General features: G+C 43.9%; 1 protein-coding gene across 4 annotated transcripts in view; it reads right to left on the bottom strand.

Annotated features, from left to right (window-relative positions):
- The window catches only part of LOC132398259 (interleukin-13 receptor subunit alpha-1-like), a 49,305-nt gene extending 36,229 nt beyond the window's left edge, over nt 1-13,076 (bottom strand). The window contains exon 1 of one of the 4 annotated variants that reach the window (XM_059977405.1): nt 12,770-13,076. In XM_059977405.1, coding sequence (XP_059833388.1) covers nt 12,770-12,872 — 103 coding nt within the window. In that variant the 5' untranslated portion in view covers nt 12,873-13,076. The remainder of the gene's footprint in view (nt 1-12,769) is intronic. The other 3 variants (XM_059977407.1, XM_059977404.1, XM_059977403.1) reach the window with 3 other exon arrangements.
- Between the last annotated feature and the right edge of the window lie 12,201 nt (nt 13,077-25,277).

The raw sequence follows: 25,277 nt of genomic DNA, 5'->3' as shown, positions 1-25,277 counted from the left end.
TACCTGTGAGACAGCAGTTTTGCAGACGGACTCCAAGGTGCCAGATCAGGATAGGTCAGCAGTATTCCCACCTACATTCACATTGAAGTCTCTCTCCAGAGGCAAGTGCCCAGTCCAGTGAACTGGTGTCCAGATGGATTGGCATCAGTGCTGAGTGTGTGCCTGGACCTGAGGACAGGGTTGGGATTGGAAACATTGATGGTGGGTGGTAAGAGAGTGGATCAAGAATCCAGGTAGATTTGCAGCCAAAATATACAAGGTGATATCTGTAAGTTGAAACTCCTGAGGTTATTATCACAGAAAATATTAGTCCAGTACTGCAAAGTGCTTACGGTGAAGATGATCAGGGTTCTATTTCAATCGGGGAGTGCAATGCTGTTGAAGCTGTTTTTGTAGGCAAAATTGAAACCTTATCCACTCCTGTAGACAAGCAGGGTCATCCCAAGACAATTTTCAAGAGGATAAAGAAATCCTTCCAATTTACCTGGCAATAACCAATTTGTTATTACATAGAATATAGAAAAATACAGCACAGCCAATAGGCCTTCAGGCTCACCATGAGTGTTTGGCTCTACGGCAACACAACCTAATCCTACCTTCCTGCACAGTATCTGTATCTCTCCATTCCCTGCCTGTTCCAGTTCTTGTCTAAAGGCTTCTTGAACTTCACTATCATATTTGCTCCCGTCGCCTCCTTGGCAGTACATTTCAGCCACCTACACACTCTGTGTTTAAAAAAAAACAATTTGCTTCACACATCCTTAAACTTTCCCCATGCAACCTTTATTCTATGTTCTCTACTATGTGTAGTCGTTTCCACATCACAAATCCTGCTGTTTCAAACTCTGGTTCTGACAGCCCTGGATGCCCCCAGACCACGGATATCACCATCACCAATTCCAACGACCCTGGGCGGTTCCAGACTACAGATCCCACCACTGCCAACTCCAATGACCCCTGGGCAGCTCCAGTGCTCAAAGTCCACCTTCCTCCTCCCAGATCTTCCCTGAACACCCCAACCTTTCCCTCTCCTCCCCCCTCTGATCCCAGCTCCAATCCCTACCAAGTCTTCATCATTCCATCTGACCTTTCCTTTTCTGAGGCAGATCATTCAACCTCAGAAAGTGCCTTACCTTTGTCCTCCTTCACCCACATCTCAGTGAGTTCTGTGCCTGCCATGCTTCAGTGCTTTTCTTCCTTCGCCTCTGTCTCGGAGCCCTCTTCTTTGGCAAGAATTCCCCAGGTGCACCAATGACCCCTTTCCAATCCTCCTCCTCTCTTGGACACCCTAATCTGGTTCTTTTAATCTTTCATTTCTGATGAGACATCAACCAGCTTAACTTCAGCACTCCTCTCTCCTTCTTGAAACTTACTCCTTCTGAGCACACTGCCCTCCACTCTTTCATCCAACCCGCAGACAGTGTGGGTGCTGTTGTGATATAGCAAACTGACGGACCTTGCTGAGAAAAGACAGCAACTCTCAGACACCTCCTCTTACTTACTTCCTGAAAAGGACCCTATTCTGGACCATCAGAAATTGTCTCCAACACCATCACTAACCTCAAACTCTGGAGAACTCCCATCCACTGTCACCAAACTCACAGTTCCCTTACCCCACATTGCTCATTTCTACCTCCATCTAAAGATCCACAAACCTGACTCTCCAGGTAGGTCCATTGTCTCTACCTGCTCCTACCCCACTGAATTTGTGTCAACATATCCTGACTCCATTCTATCCCTGTTGGTTCAGTCCTTTCCCACCTACATCCACAGCACTTAATGTGCTCTCCATCTCAACAACTTTCAATTCCCTGGACCCGACCTCTTCATTTTCACCACAGCTATCCAGTCCTTACACACATCTGTCCTCCATCAAAAAGGCCTTAAAGCTCTCTACTTCTTTCTCAACAAAAGACACAAACAGTCCCCCTCCACTACCACCCTCCTTTATCTGGCAAGACTGGTCCTCACCCTCAACAATTTTGCCTTCATTTCCTCCCATTTTCTTCAAACCCAATGTGTAGCCATGGGCACCCACAAGGGCCCCAGCTACTCCTGCCTTTATATTGACAGTCAACATTCCAAGCCTATACTGGTAATGCTCTCCAACCCTTTCTGCACTATATTCATGAATGAACTGATGATGCTTCACGCACCCATGCTGAGCTCATCAATTGCATCAACTTTGCCTCCAACTGCCACCCTGCCCTTTCTGTCACTTAGTCCATTTCAGACACCTCTCTTCCCTTTCTTGATTTCTTTCCATCTCTGGAGACAAGCTGTCCACTGATATCTTTTATAAACCTACCAATTCCTAGGGCTATCTTGACTACACTGTATTCCGCTTCATACCTTGTCTCCTGTAAAAACGCCAATCCCTTTCCTCAGTTCCTTCATCTCAGCCACATCTGTTCCCAGGATGAGGCTTTCCTTAACAGGACATCAGAGATGTTCTCCTTCTTCAAAGAATAGAGGTTCCCTTCCTCCACCATTGATAATACCCTCACCCACATCTTCCCCATCTCCTGGTTATCTACACTTGTCTCATATTCCTGACACCTTAACAGGGATAGGGCTCCTCTTGTCTTCACCTACCACCCCATGAGCCTCCACATCCAACACATCATTCTCTGCAACGTTCACCATCTTCAATGGGATCCTACCACCAAAAACATCTCTAATTTCCTGCTCCCACACTCTCCACTTTCCACAGGGATCATACCCTCTGTGTTTTCCTTGTCCATTCATCCCTCACTACTTCTCTCCCTCCTGGCACAGAAACTTGTTCATTCACCTCCTCCCGCACCTCCATTCAGGGCGCCCAACAGTCCTTCTAGGTGAGGCAACATTTCCTGCAAAACTGCTGGGGTTGCCTATTGTATCCCGTGCTCCCAATGCAGCCTCCTCTACACTGGGGCAACCCGTTGGAAACTGGGTGACTGGCTTCATCAAGTACCTCCACTCTATCCACCAAATGTGGAGCTTTCTGGTAGCCAAACTTTTTCATTCCAATCTCAGTTCCCATTCCAACATGTCAGTCCATGGCCTCCTCTTTTGCCATGATGAGGCCACTCTCAAGATGGAGGAGCAACATCTCATATTCCATCTAGATAGCCTCCAACCTAAAGACATGAACATTGATTTCTCCTTCTGCTGATTTATTTTTTTCCTTCCCCTTCTCTCTTCTTCTGTTCCCCACTCTGACATCCTCACCTGTCTATCACCTCCCCTTGGTCCCCCTCCCCTCTCTCCCTTAGTCCACTCCTCTCCAATCATATTCCTTCTTCTCCAGATCTTTACCTTTCTCACCCACCTGGCCAAACTACTGTATTCATTGTACAGTGATCATGAGGGTGAGTTTTGTCCAAAACTATCTACTGAAACACCTAATGTTCAAAAGTTAAAGTTTGCAAAGGAAGTTAGAGAGTAAAAGTAAGCACAGGTTACAGTTACGGGTTAAAGCTGAGTTGGGTAAGAATGGAGTATGCAACAGCGTTCTATGTCAAATGATCTTTGGTACTTTCCTGATACATCTTACGTCACAATATTCATTGTGTTTTATTTGCGCAGTTGCTTTGTTTTGACAAACATCTCCACCCACCCCCACCACACATGGAGCTCAAGGCTTGAAAGATTCGCCACTTAAACATATTCTGACTGATTAGATACTCACTTTGTGATCTGTTTGCCTGTTTCCATGTTCACAAACAAAATGTTTAACTTTAGTAAAATGCAGGCTGATGGTAGTTCATTATCACTGCCTTTTGGCACAGAGGTCACATCAAAACCTCAGAAATTTGACAATCAGGGTTCAATCCTGACGTCAGGCACTGCCTAAGTGGAATTTTATTATGTTCCCCATGAAGATGTGGTTTTCCTTCCAGATAACAGAATTGAGGCTTGTACAATGGAAAAATGAGTGCCATCTTAGATAAAATAATTAACTGGACAGAAAGCAGTGTGTAATTCATACTCAGATGATTCTCATTGAGTCAATGCTGAGCCGTTTCTTTTGGAAATATGAAAATAACCTTGACGTTAGTAAGGAACGCATTTCAAAAAATTGTCATGGTTACCAAATGTGTGGAGATGGCAACTGAATGAAACAGGGAAATGCAGGCTAGCATATGGGAGACAAGTCACACAACATGACACTTAATACATGTGACAGATGCCCTGTTGTTTTTTTCAAGTCGGACTGGAGGTCACCAGGATGATCACAGCCTCTCAGATGTGGCAACATCTACTGTCCATTGCACACAGTGCATTCAGCACCTTCACTGTAGCTCTTGCTGGGACAACTTCCTGCATTGACAATCGTGTGCCATCTCATCATGTGTTAAACCCTCTCTTGCACAACCTCCAGTAACAGTTCTTGGCTTTCAACTCCTTCAAGGAATTTGCTGCTTGTTAATCTTCCTGGTGTGCTTTCAATACACACGGTTCATGCAGCAGCATGTTTCACAGGCTGTTCTCAGTTTTGACAAATATCCAGGCTTCATAGTCATACTATATGCTGGGTCAAGGCATGTACAGAGCCTAACTTTCCCTTCAAGGGACTGCACTGCTTATCCAAATCTTCATTGCTGCTGGCAATTGTCCCTTGGGTCTTTACTTCATTCTCCTGTGGGTGGTTCTCAAGGGTGTCACCCTTCACCCATCACAAGCAATTCTGTTCAGCAAGTCCTTAAGGTGTCCCTGCTAACAGCTCAATTTTACAGCAAGGTACTGTTTATTGGTCCTTCTGCCCTCAGACCTACTTCTAATGAGTGTCTTGCACCACTTGCTGGGAGATGATGCTGAAAAGACAATGGTAAGGAGTTCTCAGTCAGCAGTCCACTTGCATTGTTGCAGAGTCCTCTGTTAGTGCCACAATGGAGCTGCTGATATTGTGATTCAATACAGTAATGCTACAACCCATCAAATGTTATCTACAATGCTATGGTGAACCTTTGTGATGACAGGGCATTTCTCAAGTACTTATCCCTCCGGTACTCCTTGCTACCTGTACCAAGCTCCCTGGACCTATTGAGATTTCAACCTAGTCAGCATTTTCTTAGCTGTAACTTGCTTCGGCAGTTAATCATGCTACATCGTGCAGTAGTCTATACAATGGTGGAGACTCTTCTTCTCGGTCTGAAACTATTTTTTTGTGTGTTATCGCCACAGTGATGTGTGTCCATGACTGTAAAATGGAAGCACAGCAGTTGCTCAATCAACAAAGAGATGGTGACAAGGTCACCCTCAAATCTGTCTGATAGTCGCGTGCAAGGTGCAAAAGGTGTGGCCTACCTCACACACTACCCATCCACTTAACCCATTAGGCACCTCTTGCCCCATCTTTGGAAATGCGTGATTTCCTATTTGGCTTTGTTCACCTCAGAACTAGAGAGGAATTAAGCCTTCCTGAATATTGAGGAGCTGCCAAAGAAGATTGAAAAGGCTAAAAGATTTCACTAAAGATTTAACAATAAATATTTGGAGAACTACTGTTCTTCAAATAAAGTAATGGGACCATTCCTTTAAGGAAGCAGCTTTAATTTGACATCACCACTGACAATAGCACTCAGTTACCACTGCATTGTATTATGAAAGTAGATTTTAATGTCAAGTCTCTGAAATACACCTTGAACCCATATCTTCATGACTTCCAATCAATCCTGTTGAGGATGAGCCACACCTGACACTTACACAAGTCAGAAAATATACTGCATATGTCCAGGTGTAAATATCCAACCCAACCTTTTGCTTTACGTCATAATGAATTTAACCATTTGCAAAACAAGACACACTTAACCACTCAAAAACCAATTTTAAGGTAAATTCAGGAATAGCAGATCCAAGCGTAAACACTACTCAAGGAGTAGTGTTTCTATATGCTCTGTCCATACAGAAACAGGAATTACAATGCATCTTTACAGGGCACTGGTGGAACTGTACTTGGAGCACTGGGTATAGTATACATATCTGTATTAATGTAATAATGCATTTGGATTGGATAAAGTACACTGGTGTCATTCTGGACATGAACACATTGACATATTAAGAATAGTTAGGCTATACACTGGAATATAGAAGAGAGAGAGGTAATCTGAGGGGTATTGAGAGGAAATTCCCCCCAGTGATGGTATCCAAAACTAGGCAGAGGTGTTTTAGAATAAGATGTGGTCTATTTCAGGTTGGGGTGTGGAGTAATTCTTTCTGCAGAGGCCTCTGAATTTTTGGAATTCTCTACCCCACAACTAAAGCCTCAGCAATGTATTTGATAGGCATTTAAGGGAGCAAAGGTTCCTGAAGACAGAGCAGGAAAATGTTTTGAAGTAAATGCTGAATCAGACATTAAGTTTATGATTTGCCGAATAGAATTATGGGCTGATCAGTCTATCTCTGCATTTCACATCCTTTTGATCTTTAACACTGACAGGGAAGGTTAATGAAGATGTTGCATCATTGGCTATATTACTAGAGAAACGCACCACTCTCATGCAAGAATATCATACTAACATTTTTAGTCATTAAATGCCAATTAGACCTTAGCTGTGGCATTGCATCCATTTACGTATCTGTTAGAGGTGTCACCATCACTGACAACGGTTACTCCTCCAGAGGACGCCAGCGATCTGACACCAGGTGACACCAGGACATTGACAATTGTGGAGTCAGCCATATTGCTGGGTCTGGAGTCACATTCAGCAGAGCCCATGAAAGAATTGCAAGTGTACTCCTCCAAGGGGTATTAATGAATTTTCATGGCTATATAATTGCAAATTTTCCATGTAACTGAATTTAGATTGTCCGTCCACCTTAGTCAGACTTGAACTCATCTCACTGGGCTGTTAGGTCAAAGTCCTAGTTGACTTGGCAACTAGTGAGTGGCCTAGTGAATCAGTGGGTGCAGCTGCTGCCCCACAGCTTCAGCAGCCCACGTTAAATCCTGGTCCTGAACGATGTCTTGTTCAGTTCGAACAGGCCATGCGACTTTCCCCAAGATGCTACTGCTGCCTCCCATTTTATAAAATATGCAGGCCACTGAAAATTGTCTGCAGTGTGTAGAACCTGTAGGGTGGGGGAATTTGGAATGGATGGAAAATTTTGGGAAAATAAAAGCACAGGAAAATGAAGGATCAGTGTAGAACATGTGGCTGATGAATGGCACAGACTGAGTAATCTGAAGAGTCTGTTTCTGTGCCGTATCACCTTATGTCTATGATTTTAAATACTGTGCCACCGCACAGTATATACTGGGGATGAATGACATCGAGTTCACTATCAAAGGGATTGTGGTTAACTTTAATAGAAATACAGAAAATTATCTATTCCGTCAATTTAATAGGAACTTACCTCCTCTGCCTGAAATATCTGCATTCAGAGAACTTATAAGTACAGGAAAATCTTTTCACATGTAAAGGGAAATGAAAGCACATACAGTCATAATTTATAAAGACAATCATATGAACAGATGAAATGAAAAGGTTTACGGAGCTGAGAACGGACCAATTAAATGGTTCTTCCAAAGATTTTCATTGAGCAGTTCATTGAAAGATATGATTCACTTTCAAGGAAGTTTACTGAACTTAGCTACACGTCTCTTATGATGAAAGAGGGTAATACTCAAAGCAATGCCTTCCACCGCCATTCCACCTTTGTTTCTCAACCTATCTTCAATGGCAATGAACCTTTTTACTGAACAGTTCATGAGTCAGTGTGAACTTTAATGCATTTTAAGGTCTCCTAGCAACAGAAAAAACTTAAACTCTGGAGAGGCCCTGTAAGGATTGCAGTCCCTAACAAGGGCTCATGAAGTTGAGAGCAGCCAAGATGAAACCTTCCCCACACAGGTTGGCTACAACTCAAAAGTAGAGTCCCTAAAGCACTAACCAAATTTAATGCAAGAAGGGACAGAAATGATGTATTACCCCAGGGAGCTACATGAATGGCAATGGTGATATATTTAAAAAAACAAGTTAACACTGCTGAATGTATTGATCATGAAAAGGTTGTGCAATATTTCTTCTTTTGTATACATTTTAGTAACGATTTTATTTTTGTTAAGAAGTGTATTTCTTAAAAATTTGGAGCCCTTATTTACAAAAGACAGGATTAAATATATAGATGCTTTGAAGATGAAACAATTGGTTATTAGGGGAAAGAAATAAATATACATATTAAAATTATTACGAATTCCATGGAGCATGTGGAGATCTTCCAACCACCAGGCATTCATTCATTCTTTCTTTCTTTCTTTCTTCTTTTTTTTCTATGGGGCAGTTAGGGGGGAGGGGTTAAGGGGAGGGGGTAGGGGTTATATACATTGTTTTTTCATACTTTGTAATCATTTAAAAATGCAATAAAAAATTATTAAAAAAAAAAGAAGTGTATTTCTGAAATAAAAAAGGAGATGACAGTGAGGGAACCAGTGAGATTTTAATATGAATAATCAGATTTCAAAGTAGGGCTGGAAGTGGTTGTTTACTGGTGAGCATGTATATTTATTGGCACGGGGCTAAAAACCTGGTGCTACAGAAACCCCAACAGAAGGTCCAAAGACCTCATCCCTGGAAGAGGAAGGATACACCAAGAAGATGTGCCAGGACAGAGGACCCTGATGAACTGCTGTTGTCAGCCTATGCCCCAGCAAGGGTGATTGGCATGCAGAATTCTTAAAGGTTATTTAATCCTTGCAAAACTACAGCTGTGTAATGCCCTCAGAGGATGAACTCTGGCGATATGGTGTGAGGTATTCAAAATCTCAGAGGTGTCAGAGCAAAAAGTGAGCAGCTTCATTTTCCTGGGTGTCAAGATCTCTGAGGATCTGACCTGGCCCCAACATACTGCTGTAGTTATAAAGAAGGCAAGATAGTGGCTATACTTTATTAGGAGTTTGAAGAGATTTGGCATGTCAACAAATACAGTCAAAAACTTCTATAGTTGTACCGTGGAGAGCATTCTGACAGGCTGCATCACTGTCTGGTATGGAGGGGTTACTGCACATGACCCAAAGAAGCTGCAGAAGATTGTAAATCTAGTCAGCTCCATCTTGGGTACTAGTCTACAAAGTACCCAAGGGAGTGGTGTCTCAGAAAGGCAGTGTCCATTATTAAGGACCCCAGCACCCAGGGCATGCCCTTTGCTCACGGTTACCATCAGGGAGGAGGTACAGAAGCCTGAAGGCCACACTCAGCGATTCAGGAACAGCTTCTTCCACTCTGCCATCCGATCCCTAATTGAATCTTTGGACACTACCTCACTTTCTTTTTAAGAATACACAGTATTTCTGTTTTTGTACATTTAAAAAAAAATCTATTCAATATATGTAATTGATTTATTTGTTTATTTATTATTATTTTTTCTCTGCTAGATTATGTATTGTATTGAACTGCTGCTGCTAAGTTAACAAATTTCATATCAAATCCCAGTGATAATGAACCTGATTTTGATTTGATTTGTTATCACTGGCTTCCGAAGATTGGTGTTTTGCAGTAGCAGTACAATGCAATGAAATAAAATTACCATAACAATTCAACAAAAGGTTTCATATAAAAAATGAATGACAAGATAGTGTTCATGAGTTCATAAATTGACCATTCAGAAATCTGCAAGAAGATGTTCCTAAAAATGTTAGTGTATAATTTCAAGCTCCTGAATCTCCTTCCTGATGGCAATTACGAGGAAGAGGGCATGTCTTGATGGTAAGGGTCCATCTCAGAGCCTGTGGGTATCAGATCTGTGCCCCACTCCACGCCCCCAGCAACTTTGCTTCCGAACACTGTGTCAGGGTTGGTGGGGCTTCAAAACTGATAGATTGGACTACCTTGCCCATGACCCACCCTCAATACAGGGGAGGAAGTCAGTGGCACAGCATAGTTGTCCAAAGCACTGTATAACAAAGTGATAATTTCAGATGCACAGAAAAAACAGGGAAAGCAATGTTTGTCCTCTACTGAGCAAAACAGATTGCGGTTAAATTTTATGGAAGTGTTTAAAAATAGGGCATAGAAAGGTCAAAATGGCCTCCACCGACAGAAGGGTTGGCATTTGGAGAACTTAGCTCACAGTGAATGGCTTAAAACCCAGAATTTTTTAGACTGGGGCTTGATTGGTGGGGTGCAGTGGGATGGGAAGAGAATGGGGGTTTGGGGCCAGGTTCAGAAGTCATACAGGAGTTTGCTCTCTATTCTTGCATCTTCCAGCAGGACCCAGCTGTGCCCAACTCTCTTTACAGAACAAATTCTTAGACTTCATATTTCTGTGTAAGTTGGTTGTGTTGAGTCCTCGAGCATGGACAGAGCAGAATTTAGTGCAGACAATATCAGGAGTAATCACCAGATCAAGGAACATCTCTGTGCAAAGAGCAAGTTTGTGCCACAACTTGAAGATTCTTTGACAGAACATAAATCCTGTTTTTCTTCCTGCCGGCTCTGCCAACCTACTCACAGCTATTTCTGGGATATTTTGGCTCTAGATCTCCAACATCTGGAGTTTTTACTAGCTGCCAATATTCTGAATTCCTCAAGTTTCCCTTCCAATTCCCACATGCATCAATCTCTCTGTCTAAAAATCTGTAGGACTTGGCAACCACTAATATGACAGACAATTCCAGAGATTTTCAACTCTCAGACGTTAACAGTTCTTTTGCTGTCAGCCTTCACCTCTGATCCCCGATCCTGACATTATATCCCATTGTGTACAGTTTTGTTTGGCCATTTATAGGAAGGAAATCATTAATTTGGAAAGGGGTGTAGAGAAGATTCACCAGGATGTTACCAGAACGGGAGGGCCTGAGGTACAAGGAGAGACAGGACAGTTTTGCTCTATTTTCCCCAGAAGAGTAGCAGACTAAAGGGTGACCTTATAGAATTTTATAAACTCATGAAGGGCAGAGTCTTTTTCTGAATGATAACGGAGTCCTAAATTTATCGTTTATCAATTTAAAATGCGAGGGGGAAAATTTAAAGGGGACCTGATGGACAACTTTTTGGAGATGTTTTTCACAGAGGGTGGGGAGGGGTATACAGAATCTTTCAGAGGAAATAGTAGAGGTGGGTTCAATTACAATATTTAAAAGACATTTAGGCAGGGACATGAACAGGACAGTTTTAGAGGCAAATGGGACTGGCTCATGCAGGCAGGAACATTAAACTGAAAGCCTGTTTCAGTGGTGTACATCTCCAACTCTCCAGGTAAAAGAACGGTCACCAACTCCTTGAAATAAGATAAATATCAGTGAGCGACAGCCAGGAATATGATGGGTGGGGTCCACTATGTATTTCAGTTCATCCGCCAAGGGATCTCAATCTGTTAGCTGAGAGTGACTGGCAAAATGCTGGAGGAACTTTTGGACTGGACCTTTCTTAAAGTACAACATGCTGAAGATAGTCAGTAGGTCTGGCAGAGTTGTTTGACCACAGCACAACGTTCCCAGTAGCTGGGACTTGATTCAACAAAAAATGCCTGAAAGCAGTTGAGGATTACGGGAAGCACACAGCTAGCTGACATCAAAAACGACAAAGAAGCTGCCAGGAATGGTGGAAACTGGTACAATGAAATAACTCAGCAGGTCAGGCAAGTAAAGGCCAGTGATTTCAGTCAAAATTCTGCATCAGGACCAAGATTCCAGAGGGAAGATAGGTGGAATGGGAACTCCATCTCATCTCTCTAACTATATACACACACAGCTGGAATAAACAGCTGAGAGGGAGCTGTGCAGGCAGATACAATTAAAAGACATTTGGGTAGGGACATTGTTCAGAGAGACTTGGGCTAAATGCAGGCAAACCGGACTAACTCAGCCATTTTGTTCAGTGTAGATAAGTTGGAATGAAGGATAACTCTATGTACTGGGTAATTTCCCCCTGAACTCTCAGCCCTGACAACCCAAAACAATGACCACTCCTCTGCCTCCACAATTTTCCTGAACATTAAGTTCCTCCAGCTGCAAAAGAAAGTCTTTTTACAGGACTCCCTGCCAAATTTTGAGCAAAGCTCCAGAGGCTTTGGAGGAGGAGGACGAGGAGAGGAAATATTGTGTTCTCCTTTTGGGGGAAGCGAGCCAAATGTTTAAATAGGCAAGGTAGCTGAGGGGAAAGGGCAGGAGAGCACAGCTGGGGTTAACATCAATCAATTCCAGGTCCTCTTGCAGTTGCTTGACGATCCCTGTAAGAATATTTATTACTTTGAGATTGCAGATACTGAAATATTGGGCAAAAAAAAAACTGACGGAACTCAGTGGGCATCTGTGGAGGGAAATCTATCAGTGCAGACCAGAAACGTCAACCGTCCATTTCCCGCCACATATGTTCTCAGAGCCACGGAATTCCTCCAGCATTTTAGGGTTTTTTTAAACCAACAGAAGGACAAACACTGATTCCAATTATATAATTATATTCGTGAGACGAATAGGTATACATTTAAAGCATAGAGCAAAATCCCCCGGTGGATTTGGGGGTTGAAATCTCTGTCCCTCCAGTGACGTTACGGAAGGTTTGAACTGCCGTTTACACCGGTGGGGCATTCAGACTTTCTTGGCCAGGCTCCGGAATGGTTTACTGCACTATTACTTCACACGCTGATTTCTCCTCACCTCTCCATTTCTGAAGATAGCGTGTGGGAGCCCAGGTTCGGGGGGCGAGAGGAGGTTGTTATCCCGTCATTATCAAAGCACTGTGTCTCACCTCGTTACAAAGGCTGTTCGGAGGGGCAGCTCCGGAGCAAGATCCGAGGCTGAAGACATGGAGAGGGAACGGGAGCTTCCGGCTAGGGACGAACTTACCAGAGAAGTTATCGCAGCCCGGGTGAGCTTCGGACGGCGGCGGGAGCGCCAGCCAGCCGGGCAGGACGAGCAACAAGAAGCGCAGCGACACCAAGTCCTGCATGATCCTCAGGCGGGGAGGCAGCACCCACGAACTCGGTCACCAGGTCCCAGCTCCACTCGCTTGTGTTTCCCAAGAACGGAAGACAGTCGACAAAAATCCCGGCGACGTCAGAGGGGCGTGGGAGGCTGCGCCCTCAGCGCTCTGTTCTGGGACGGGACAGAGCGGAGATATCCGCCCTCTCCCTCGTCTTGCTGTCACAACTGTACTCGACTTCCCAAAAGCCAACCCTCGACAGATGTAATCAAGGACTATAATATGCCCGAACTTGTTAAGGAAGTATTTAAATTTAGGGTCACACCTCCCATCCTAACAATGCTGGTTCTCAAGGCCATTCGTACTCATTTATCTGCAACTTATTTTCCCAGTACAGGGTTCCGCCGGTACTGGACAGGGAAGGACCGGGCTGGGCGAGGCAGCCCCTCAATATTGGGGGCGGTGAACTACACCATGGTTCCAAATTAATGGCAGCAGAGGTATATCTTTTTTAAATGTGATAGAACACTTCTTAACACGCTATGAATGTAAGAATAAAAGGGCACTGATAAGCTGATTTTCTGAAGTATTTAAAACTTGTGAATAAAGTTTATTTTGACATACAAAGGACGCCTCCGGCTCCCAAATCTTCTACCACTCACGCTCGTAATGGGGCAATTCTGAACCGCCAATCAACCAGCCAACACACACACACACACAAACGCTGGAGCAACACAGATGGCCAGGCAGTGACTATGGAAAAAAATACACAGGCAACGTGGTCCGAAACGTCGCCCCGTACTTTTTTTTACCATGGATGCTGTCGGGTCTGAGTTCCTCCAGCATTTTCTGTGTTTTTGTGATGCTTAGGTTTCCAGCTGTGGTGAACTATGTGCCTGTCGGGACACGCCCCTGCTGACTGCTCCTGTGGCTCCTCCCACAGGCCCCTGTATAAAGGAGACCTGCGGCCTGAAGATCGGCCTCAGTCTCCAGGACCTTGTATGATAGACACTCACTCCTGGTTCCTTCTTCCAGTCAATAAAAGCCGATATCTCGCCTACGTCTCAGTGTGAGTTATTGATGGTGCATCACCAGCGTTTGCAGATTTTCTCTTTGGGGAATCAACCTGTCAATCTGCATTTTTTTGGGCTGTGGTTGGAACCAGAGCGGATCCGATGCTGACACAAACCGGGAAGTTCGGTTTACGGAAATAGTTTGTAACGCCTCTGAATCCCCTGTATGTCCCGTGTTCACCCCTGCTCCTGTGATCCCAGAACAAGAGTAATATTCCCTTCGTCTTCATCTTCCACTGTGCCCGCCTCCAGCTGCAAAGTCTAGTTTTCCATATTCTCTGTTGCAATAGTATATACATTTGGTTAGGGCATACTTTGTGTAGTCCTGGTCAATGCATTACAGGACTCGGAGGCTTTGGAGAAGGTGCAGAAGAGCTTCCTGGGATGTTGTGTGGATTAAAGGGAATTAGCTATAAGGTTGAACAAACATGGGCTTTCCAGCATTGGGACAGAAATCGGGGAACAAAATACTAATTAACACACCCAGATGGTGCAGAGCTGGTGTGGCTGTGCCGCCTTGGGTGTCTTCCTTGTGGGGTTTGCCTGCTTATTGGTGACTACATACTGTAAATTATCCCTAGCTTAGGCAGGTGGCTGGCAGATGGCAAGAAAGGGGAGTTGATACAAATGTTAGAGAGAGAACTTCACCGGAAGATCAACAGGATGAATAGAGATCTGAAGGTGTTATATTTGAATGTGTGCAGTATACAGAATAAAGTAGACCAACTTGTAGCAAGTTACAGATTGGCATGTATGATGTTGTGGGCATCACTGAAACATTATAGCTAGGAGTTTAATGTCCAAGGATACACGTTGTATCAAATGACAGGCAGGTAGGCAGAGGGGGTGGAGTTGCTATGCTGGCTAAAAAAAAAAAGAGAAATCAAATCATTAGAAAGAGGTGATGTAGGATTGGAAGGTGTTGAATTGTGCACAGAGCTAAGGAACTGCTAGAGTAAAAAGAACCTGATGGGAGTTGTATACAAACCCACAAACAGAGGTAAAAATGTGATCTACAAATTACAACAGGAGATAGGAAACACATGCCAAAGGTGGAATGTTACCATCATCTTGGGGGGATTTCAATACGCATGAGTTGGCACTGGACCCAAGAGGGGGATTTCCCAGAATGCCCATGAGATGGCTTTTTAAAACAACTTGTCATTGATCCCACTAGAGTATTAGCTATTCTGGATTGGGTGCTGTGAAATGAACCAGAATTTATTAGAGAGCTTAAGGTAAAAGAACCCATAGAGAAAAGTGATCACAATATGATCAAATTCACCCCAAAATTTGAGAAGTGGAAGCTAAGGTCAGATGCATCAGTATTACAGTGGAGGAAAGGGAATTAAAAAGGCTTGAGAGAGGGGCTGGCCAAAATTCATTGGAAAAGAAGACGGGCAAGGATGATAGCGGAGCAGCAATGGCTGGAATTTCTGGAACAATTCAGAAGGCAGAGGATATATACAGTGTGTACCAAAGAGGAAGAAGTATTCTAAAACAAGATGACACAACTATAGCTAACAGTAGAAATCAAAGCCGAAGGGAGGGCATATAATAGAACAAAAATTAGTGGGAAGTTAGAGGACTGGGAAGCCTTTAAAAGACCACAGCAGACAACGAAAAACCCATTAACAAGGAAAAGATGGAATAACTTAGCCAATAATATTAAAGAGGATACCAAAAGTTTCTTCAAATACACAAATTATAAAAGAGATGAGAATGGATATCAGGCCACTGGAAATGATGTTGGAGAGGTAGTAATGGAGGACAAGGAAATGGCAGATTCACATTTTTTTTAAACCAGTAGAGCAACTCCACCCCCTCTGCCTACCTGCCTGTCATTTGATACAATGTGTATCCTTGGACATTAAACTCCCAGCTATAATGTTTCAGTGATGCCCACAACATCATAAATGCCAATCTTTCACCATACTGTGAAAGATACTAGCAGTATGGTGGAAGTCCCAGAGTGTTGGGGGTCAGAAGTGTGTGAAGTTGCCATTACTAGTGAGAAAGTTCTTCAAAAACTGAAGGGTATGAAGGTAGATAAGTCACCTTGACCAGATGGTGTACACCCCAGGGTCCTGAAAGAGGTGGCTGAAGAGATTGTGGAGGAATTAGCAATGACCTTTCATGAATCAATAGATTCTGACATGGTTCTAGAAGACTGGAAAATTACAAATGTCACGACATTCTTCAAGAAGGGGGAGAGGCAGATGAAAGGAAATGATAAGCCAGTTAGTCTGACCTAAGTAGTTGGGAAGATGTTGGAGTCGACTGTGAAGGATGTGGTTTCAGGGGACTTGGAGCCACATGATCAGATAAGCTGTAGTCAGCATAGGAAAATCTTGCCTGACAAATATGTTGTAATTCTTTGAAGAAACAAGCAGGATAGACAAAGGAGAATAGGTTGATGCTGTGACTTGGATTTTCAGAAGGCCTTTGACAAAGTGCCACATAGGGTGCTGCTTAACAAGCTATAAACCTATGGTGTTACAGGAAAGGCTCTAGAATGGATAAAGCAGTGGCTGATTGGCAGGAAACAAAAAGTGGGAATCGAGGGAGCCTTTTCTAGTTGGTTGCCGGTGACTAGTGGTGTTACACAGGGGTCGGTGTTAGGACCACTTCTTTTTGCATTATATGTCAGTAATTTGGCTGATGGAATTATTGCCTTTGTTGCAAAGTTTGCAGATGATACAAAGATAGGTGGAAGGTCAGGTAATTTTTTTTTCTTTTTCAATCTTTTTATTGATTTTCATATATACACATAAAAAAAACATAACATAATAATGAGTAAATTATGAATACAATAGACTTGAAATCACGTTGATAATAAGATAACAGTATCCTATTAAACATCAGCAGAAAAAAAATACCTTAATCAATCAAGTCCATATGATTATATATGAAAAAAAACAAAAATAACCATTAAAAGAGAAAAAAAAATTTGAAAATATGTGAAAAAAAATATATATTAAGAAAAATAAAACACTAAACTAAACTAACATGGGCAATAATAACAGTTTATAAGTATATGATAGTGTCAAAGAACTCCGGAACTCCATACCTGAACAAGAATAAGCAGAGAGAAGGTCTGGAAAAGGCCAAATTAATTCATATGAAAATGTCGAATAAACGGTCTCCAAGTTTCTTCAAATTTAATTGATGAGTCAAAAATAGTGCTTCTAATTTTTTCCAGGCTCAAATAAGAAATAGTTTGAGAAAGCCACTGAAATGTGGTAGGAGGATTTACTTCTTTCCAATTTTGTAATATAGACCTTCTGGCCCAGGTAATTTGAGAAAGGGACTTAGATTAGGACAAAGAAGTTGCAGATGGAATACAGTGTCGGAAAGCGTATGGCCACGCCATTGGTAGTGGAAATAAAAGAGTAGACTTTTCTAAATGGGGAGAAAATTCAAAAATCTGAGGCACAAAGGGACTTGGGAGTCCTTGTGCAGGGTTCCCCAAAGCATAACTTGTAGTTTGAATTGGTGAGGAAGGCAAATGCAATGTTAGCATTCATTCCAAGAGAACTAGAATATAAAATCAAGGATGTAATGTTGAGGCTTTATAAAACACTGGTGAGTACTCACTCGGAGTATTGTGAGCAGTTCTGAGCCCCTTATTTTAGGAAGGATGAGCTGACGCTGATGAAGGTTCAAAGGAGGTTCTCGAAAATGATTCCAGAATTAAACGACTTGTCATATGAAGAGTGTTTGATGGCACTGGGACTGCATTTACTGGAATTTAGAAGTATGAAGGGTGACCTAATTGAAACCTATCGAATGTTGAAAGGCCTTGACAGAGTGGATGCGAAAAGAATGTTTACTATAGTGGGAGAGTCTAAGACCAGAGGACTAAACCTCAGAATAGAGGGGCGTCGTTTTAGAATGGAGATGAAGAGGGATTTCTTTAGCCAGAGAGTGATGACTCTGTGGAATTTGTTGCCATAGGCAACTGTGGAGGCCAAATCTTTATGTATGTTTAAGGCAGACATTGATAGATTTTAGATTAGTCAGGACATGAAGGGATACAGTGAGAAGTCAGGAGGTTAGGGCTGAGAAGAATGGATCAGCCATGATGAAGTGGCAGAGCAGTCTCAATGGGTCGAATGGCCTAATTCTGCTCATCTGTCTTATGGTCCAACATAGACTCAATAGGCAGAATGGCTTCCTTCAATGTCATAAATGAAAAGAAGACAGAAGTCATTCACTGGCATCTCAATAGAACACTGGTAGGTAGAAGACAGAGTGAGGTATTGTTGGGACCAAGAAGATGTTTGCTTCGAGGTTCAGCATCTAGGATTCTTGAGAGATTATTTGTGTCATTGTTTACAGAGAAAGGTGATAGTGAAAAAATGTGGGTGGAGGAGATGACAGAACTAGATGGAGTGAAAGTGGGTGAGTAGGACTTACTGGAAATCTGGTTTATATTGTGGGTAAGTCCCTGCCCAAATAACTTTCATTCTGATTGATAAGGGAAGTAGCATGAGTGATGACTTCACAAGCATTTATTATTTTCTGATTTACTTCTAATTTAAACAGATGCTTAATTTTTTGTCCATAAGAACACATAATATAAGATTGAGTAGCCTCTTCAAGTCTGTCCTACATTTAATATGTTCATGGCTGGTGTGTCCCAGGCCCCACTTCCTCTTCTTTATCAGTTCCCCATAGACCTTAATGCCATAACTTTTTTAAAAATGTACTTCCTATTTAAATATTGCCAGGCATCTAAACTCCATGACCTCTGGAGAGAGAATTCTTGAGAATAACTATACACATATTCCTATACATCTCGCTTTGAAATAACAACTTAATTCTTCATTCATTGACTCACCTAGAAGTGGAAACACTTTGACTTCTACTCTCTAATGCTCCCCAAGGACTGTATGTTTCTGTAAGGTCGGCCTTCAATCTACTAAACTGTAGAATATAGTTGTAATTTGTATATCCACTTGTGTAGGACAATGCACCCCCACAGGAATTAGTCCAGTGAATCTTTCTTTTGGACTGCATACAATAACAATATATCCTGTCTTAAATAGGGGGATCAAAACTATGCCCAGTACTCCTGAGAGGCTTCAGTAGCACTCCGTACAATTGTCACAGATGTCCCTATTTCCAAACTCCTGTCCTCTTTCAGTAAACGCTAAGATACATTTTATCTTCATAACCACTTAGAACATCTGCCTGCTAGTACTTTGTGAATGGTGGACAAGAATACTTAAATTATTTTGTTTGGAGTTATTCGTTTAGATAATATTCTTCCTTGAGATTCTGCTCAGTGGAGTGCATGCCCGAATTTGCAAATTTTCACCTATTCATTCAACCTATCTACATATATCCTGAGGCGGAGTCTAACTATACTCCTCTGACTATGCCCTCCCACCTGCTTTCTTTTCACTGGCAAAGCTGAATATCAGACCCTGCCTCACTCCTCCAGGTCATTAATATAAATAGAAAATACTGGAGAGCATGAACTGAGCACTGGTTGGATTCTGCCAGCCTAAATAAAGGTATGTTTATTCTGATTCTCTGTCCTCTGTAAAGAGTCTCCAATGCGCTTCCTATTATCCTGTGTACTAGCTTTTTGTGCGGCACATAACCTGCTGGACCTCTGTGTCAGTAGATTGGACAGCTGCAGTGCCAGCACAGTCCACCTCTATGTGTGTGGCCTTAATGGCTGGCCATAAGAGTCAATCAGCCACAGCATTATTTGCCCCTTGATTGGTCAAACATGCTGAACCTCCCTTTGGGGAGATGGAGCCGCTGGCTGAAGAAGGCAAACGGCTGCCACACGCGTCTAACCAACCGTTGATGTGCGTCACCCACACCACAGTTTGAAGCCTCAGTAGTAATGCCTATGGGTACTTGGGGAGCGGGTGCACCAATAGGGTCACACTGGAAAGTGCTTATTTGGCATCACCAAATGCTCTGGTCATGTCCATTGGCCAGTCAAGCACACGATTAGGGGTATTAACCTTTAAGTGCACTATACAGGGGGAGCAGAAGTTCAGCAGGTCACTGAATGAAGTGGTGCCATACCTAACACCTCCTGTAGTTATTTAGTAGTGTGGGGTGGTGGGAAATCTATCATAGCAGCTACATTGGATGGGAGGGGTTTCTCACCTTCTGTGGAGATGCAATGGCCAAGTAAGTCAATGGTTAACAACCCAAACTGGCTTTTAGCTGAGTCAATAATCAACCCATGTTGCCTCAAGTACCCGAAAGGTACGCGGAGATGAGATACACGTTCAGATTTGGATGCACTGATGACAAGCGTGTCATCCAGGTAAACAAAAAGAAAATCTAAGTCTTTTAATACAGAGTCCATCAGACACTGGAAAGTCTGTGCTGCATTTCTCAGCACAACCAGCATGTGCAGAAACTCAGAATTGAAATAGGGTTATCATAGCCATTTTGGGTATGTCCACCCAGCACATGAGCACCTGAAGGAAGCCCCCAACTTTGAAAAAAATCACTTTCTGGTTAAGTCTGGTTAAGCTGAAAAGTCTTCGACGTGTGGGAATGGGTAATGATTGGGGGTGGTGATCTTGTTAAGGCATCAATAATCACCACGAGTAGCAACCACCATTGGGGACCATATGGAGAGTCGAAGCCCAGGGGCTTTTCAATTAGCATATTGGCAAATTCATACTTCGCAGTTGCCAGCTTTTCTGTGTCCATTATACGCATAGGCATGGACCAGTGGGCCAGTTGGGGGAATATAGTGCTTGACCCATGGTTTGTGACTGTAGTGGAGAATGTGGGCTTAGTGAAGTTTGGTAATTCGCCCAAACTCACATGCAGTGGTGAATATGCTTGACAGAGTCATTGTGGGGAACTTAGTGGTGGAGCAGGGTTATGACCCAAAGTCCTTCACATCCACAGGCAGCCAGTTCTTAAGGACTAATAGTCCTTAGGTACACTAGAAATCTGCACCAAGCAGAGGTCTAGCCACTTTAGCCAGGACAGCTCCCATCATGACCTGGAAGGCTGGATCCTGCTGCAATTGGCGGCCTCCAATAAGGTTTCAACATTCTTTGCTTTTTAATCAATGGATGTCACTGACTTGAGCACCCATGTCACCCAGGAAGCATTGCCCTGAAAGGCTATCTGCAACAAAAATGTAGACAGTTCTGGAAGTGGAACCCATGGTGTTCACAGACCCCTGATGTCCCAACGTGCTGGCACTATTGAAGCTTCAAGACAGTCGGGACTTCTTAGCACTTGTAGCAAAGTGAGTGTGATAAAAGCAGACACAGCGTTGTCCGTTTTGCAGCCACAGGCAAGCTTATGTTCGAAGCCCTACTGACCGAGCTTATAGAGGCAGGGAAAGGAGGAGGAATAATGGACCTCTGCCTGGCTGTGTAAGCTATCAGTCCTTTCAGCAAGACCCCTGTAGTTGATCACGGATGCATCAGTGAGGGCTATGTGAACTTGATCTGGCAGTTGCTGCATGAAGACCTTTTAAAAAATAAAACAAGGATGGCGATTTCCCAGGAGAGACAACATGTGGTCCATTAGCTCTGATAGTTTAGCATTGCTGAGGCTGGGCAAGGAGAGCAACTGTTTGGCGCACTCAGACTCTGATGGTCCAAAAGTCTGCAAAAGGTGAGTTTTTAATGATCAGTATTCATCGTGTTCAGGAGGTTGTTCTAGTAGACTTATCACTCTTGCAGCCATGAAGTTGCTGAGAAACGCTACCAGTTAGAAATATTTGGTGTTGTCAGTGGTGATTTCTCACAGCGCGAATTGGGCCTCAGATTGTACAAACCAAACAATGGCATTTCACTCCCAAAGCTCTGACGATTGCATCAGATTGTTCAATAGCTCTGGAATCATCCGAGAGCATTGGGGTCACCAATGTAGATGAGTCATTTCACGTTTAAGAAAAATCATGACAACTCCTTTATCATACTCCAAATACTGAACAAAAATTGCGGTAACAGTACTTAACATATTGACATTGTCACCTCAGGCCAGCCTCTTAAAGTGAATACCAGCTCAATGTCAGTGGTTATGAATTATGTACATTTCCACCAATTACATTGTCCTACAACAACATCAATCACTTTGCTTGTTCCATCCTTAAAGGCGTTGAGAAAATTTGTCAAAAGTGATGTATCTTTCATGAAACTGTTTGGTCTTGATTTGATTACATAAAGCTTCGGTAAATGACAGTTTTTTTTCTTGATTATAGACTTGAACATGTTGCTAATAATAGATATTGAACTAAATGACCTGTTTTACGTCTTCCTCCCTCCCTGGACAGTGGAATCACACTTCAGTTTTCTAAACTATGTCTCAGATTAATCCCATCAATCTCATTCCCTCCCTCATCTTTGCTGACCTATTTTCTCTCACAATCCAATTAATACTCCACTTTTATACACTGGGACATCTTATAGTAGACAGTCTTACCAGCAAATGTTTGGGATGCAGGAATGAACTGGAGTGATCTGTCAGAACCCACGCAGTGACAGGCCAACGTGCAGACTGCGCACAGCCAGAGCCTCAGGTCAAGATCAACCCCAGGTCATGGAGAAGCAAGGCAGCAGTACTACCAACTGTACCACCAATAGCAGAAGTGAAAGGACGTGTCACAACCATGAAATAGTCCTTAGATATGGGGGAAGTGCTAGAGGTTTGGAAAATAACTAATGTGACTCAAGAAAGGATGTAAGAACTGGCAATCACACACCAGTCAGTTGAAAATTAAATGTGGGTGGGGGGGTGAAAGGAAGGTGATGGGGTAGGGGAGAGGGTGGAGTGGAGAGGGGAGGGGGAGAGATGGGGGAGGGGAGAGAGGGGTGATAGTGGAGAATGTGGGGAGGGGGAAGGGAGAGGGGGAGTGAGTAGGAGTGAGGGGTGGGAGTGGTGGGAGAGGGGAGGGAGAGAAAGAGGGGGAGGTGGAGTGAGTAGGAGTGAGTCTAGTGAGTGGTGGGAGGGGAGAGAGGGGGAGAGGGGATGGGGGACAGAGGGGGAGAGAAGGGGAGTGGGAGAGATGGGGGATGGTTGAGAGAGGGGGGAGATTAGTGAGAGGGGGATGGGGAGAGAGGAGTATGGGGAGAAGGGAGAGTGTGAGGGGGTGTGAGGGGTGTGAGAGGGGCGGTGGGAGTGAGGGGGAGGGGAGAGGGGGAACGAGGGGAGAGAGGGGTGGGAGATGGGTGGAGTGTGGGGGAGAGAGAGGGGGAGAAAGGGAGGGAGAGGTTGGGAGAGGGGGAAAGGGGAGAGAGGGGGAAGGGGAGAGGGGAGAGAGGGGTGGGAGAGAAGTGGAGGGAGAGAAGTTGATAGGGGAGAGAGGGGGAGAGAGGTTGGAGGGAAAAGAGGGGGAAGGGGGAAGAGGGGGGGAGAGGGGGGAGAGGGGGGAGAGGGGGGAGAGGGGGGAGAGGGGGAGAGGGGGAGAGGGGGAGAGGGGGGAGAGGGGGAGAGGGGGAAAGGGGGAGAGGGGGGAGAGGGGGGAGAGAGGGATAGGAAGAGAGAGTCTGTGGTATGTTGAACTGTTAGGTGAACAATAGTTTTTGTCGGACTGCAAAATATGGTCTCTCTCTGGGGGCTTTGCTACTGTTTGCCTGGTGGCTGGTGGTGCTGAAATAAGTGGGGGTGGGTTGGTGCTGTGTTGTTGCTTGTGCGTGGGGGGAGAGGGGGGAGGGGGTGGGAGTTCTAACATTTTTTTGTCATTCTTTCTTTGGGTTGTCTTCTGTTTTGGGGAAGTCTGCAAAGAGCAAGAAATTCAGGTCTTTTGACATCCTTGATATCTCTTTTTCTCCTTTTCAAGGTGTGTTTGAAGATGCTGACCTAGAGTTAAACTCTGACGTTGGTTCTGTTACGAACCCCGTAACTGGGTCACTTACCAGCAAAGATAGAGAGGTCCGTTGAAGTCTGATGGTACTATTTTTAACAGTATTTATTGGTAAAAATACACAAAAATAATATCAATACAAACATACAGATAATATACGTCGTTAATACTAAATTTAAAAGTTTGAGTATAATAATAATCAATAAGAAATCAGCTCTATCGTTGTCTAGGGGATAATGTATTGTCCGATGGAAATATAAAAATCATTCAGGTCATGCAGGCTGCAGCCTTTGGTTGGAGTCAAGAGAGAGATTTTTGAAACTTGCCAGCTTTTCCTTTTTTATGATGTCGATCCTTCGAAATTTCGTCAGTGTCCACTCCTTTAGCTAAGCCGTTCTTCCGTGGTGAGGCTGCCAATCCCAGGCAACGGGAAAGGACGCATGCGGGCCCCACCGGCTGTCGCTCTTAAACGCTGTCACGGGATTTCTAGCGTTTCTCCTGGTGCGTCTGAAGGGGTTCTTCCCCAGACCCCTCTTTTATCCTCACTCACAGGGTCTCAGATGTCAATCAGGTTGGGCTGATGCAATCCCTCAACCAGCCCACTCTGGTCATCCCCTGAGGGCTTCAATGAATAGTACAGCACTCAATACACAATTCCGTCTCCAAGAGACAATGGCCGGAATCCGTGGCTTTGTATCGCTGAGGGCAGGACACACATTCCAAACCCTTGAGGATTCTCTCTCATTTCCTGGGTCCCCAGACCTGAATTAATAGCGATCTTGCGATTCTCAAAAAGGAGGGGGCTACTTTGTACCCTTCAGCCCCTCAGAGTTGTGGCACATTCGTAACAGTTCTTTGTGGGAGTAGGACTCGCTTTCAGGGGCTCACGACCGGCCACTTTGTGATATCCAAAGGTGCCGACTGTAAGATAAGCGTGCCTTGAGGGTGCCGGATTTTCATGGCCTTGGAGGCATGCTGATTCTAGGCCAGTGCTCCTGACTGAAGCATTGCAGGAGAATGTGGAACATCAGTCGCAGTGTGGGTGCTGCCGTGGGTTGAGTGTCCTTGGGGCTGAATCTCTGGGCACAGAGCTTGGAAAAAGCAATGAAACAGACTTTCAACATCATAAACCAGCAAGCTGTTTGTTACATCTCTCCTCTTGCTGCAAAACAAGGACACCACTTTTTCTACTATTAGGAGAGAGAGCCTGTGGTACGTCGAATTACCGGGTGTACGAGTAGTCTTTGGGGTTCTGCAAGTCTGTGTCTTTATTGATGCTTTGCTGCACGCTTAAGTGCTCATTACAGGGCGCCGATGCTTTTTTGCTGGTGGGGTGGGGGGGCTGTTGCCTTGTTGCTGCTTGTGCCTGGGAGGGGGGGGAGTGGGGGGGGGGGGTTCTTTGGGGTACTAATATTTTAACTGTCATTCATTCATTGGGACATTTCTCTGTTTTCGTGGATGTTTGTGAAGAAAAAGAATTTCAGGTTGTATATTGTATACATTCTCTGATATTAAATTGAACTGTCCCACAGTCGATTGGTCGATGGA

This window comes from Hypanus sabinus, chromosome 8, assembly GCF_030144855.1.
Source record: "Hypanus sabinus isolate sHypSab1 chromosome 8, sHypSab1.hap1, whole genome shotgun sequence".
Taxonomy (NCBI): Eukaryota; Metazoa; Chordata; class Chondrichthyes; order Myliobatiformes; family Dasyatidae; genus Hypanus; species Hypanus sabinus.
Note: the sequence above shows the minus strand (reverse complement) of the source record. Positions and strands in the feature narration are given on the sequence as shown.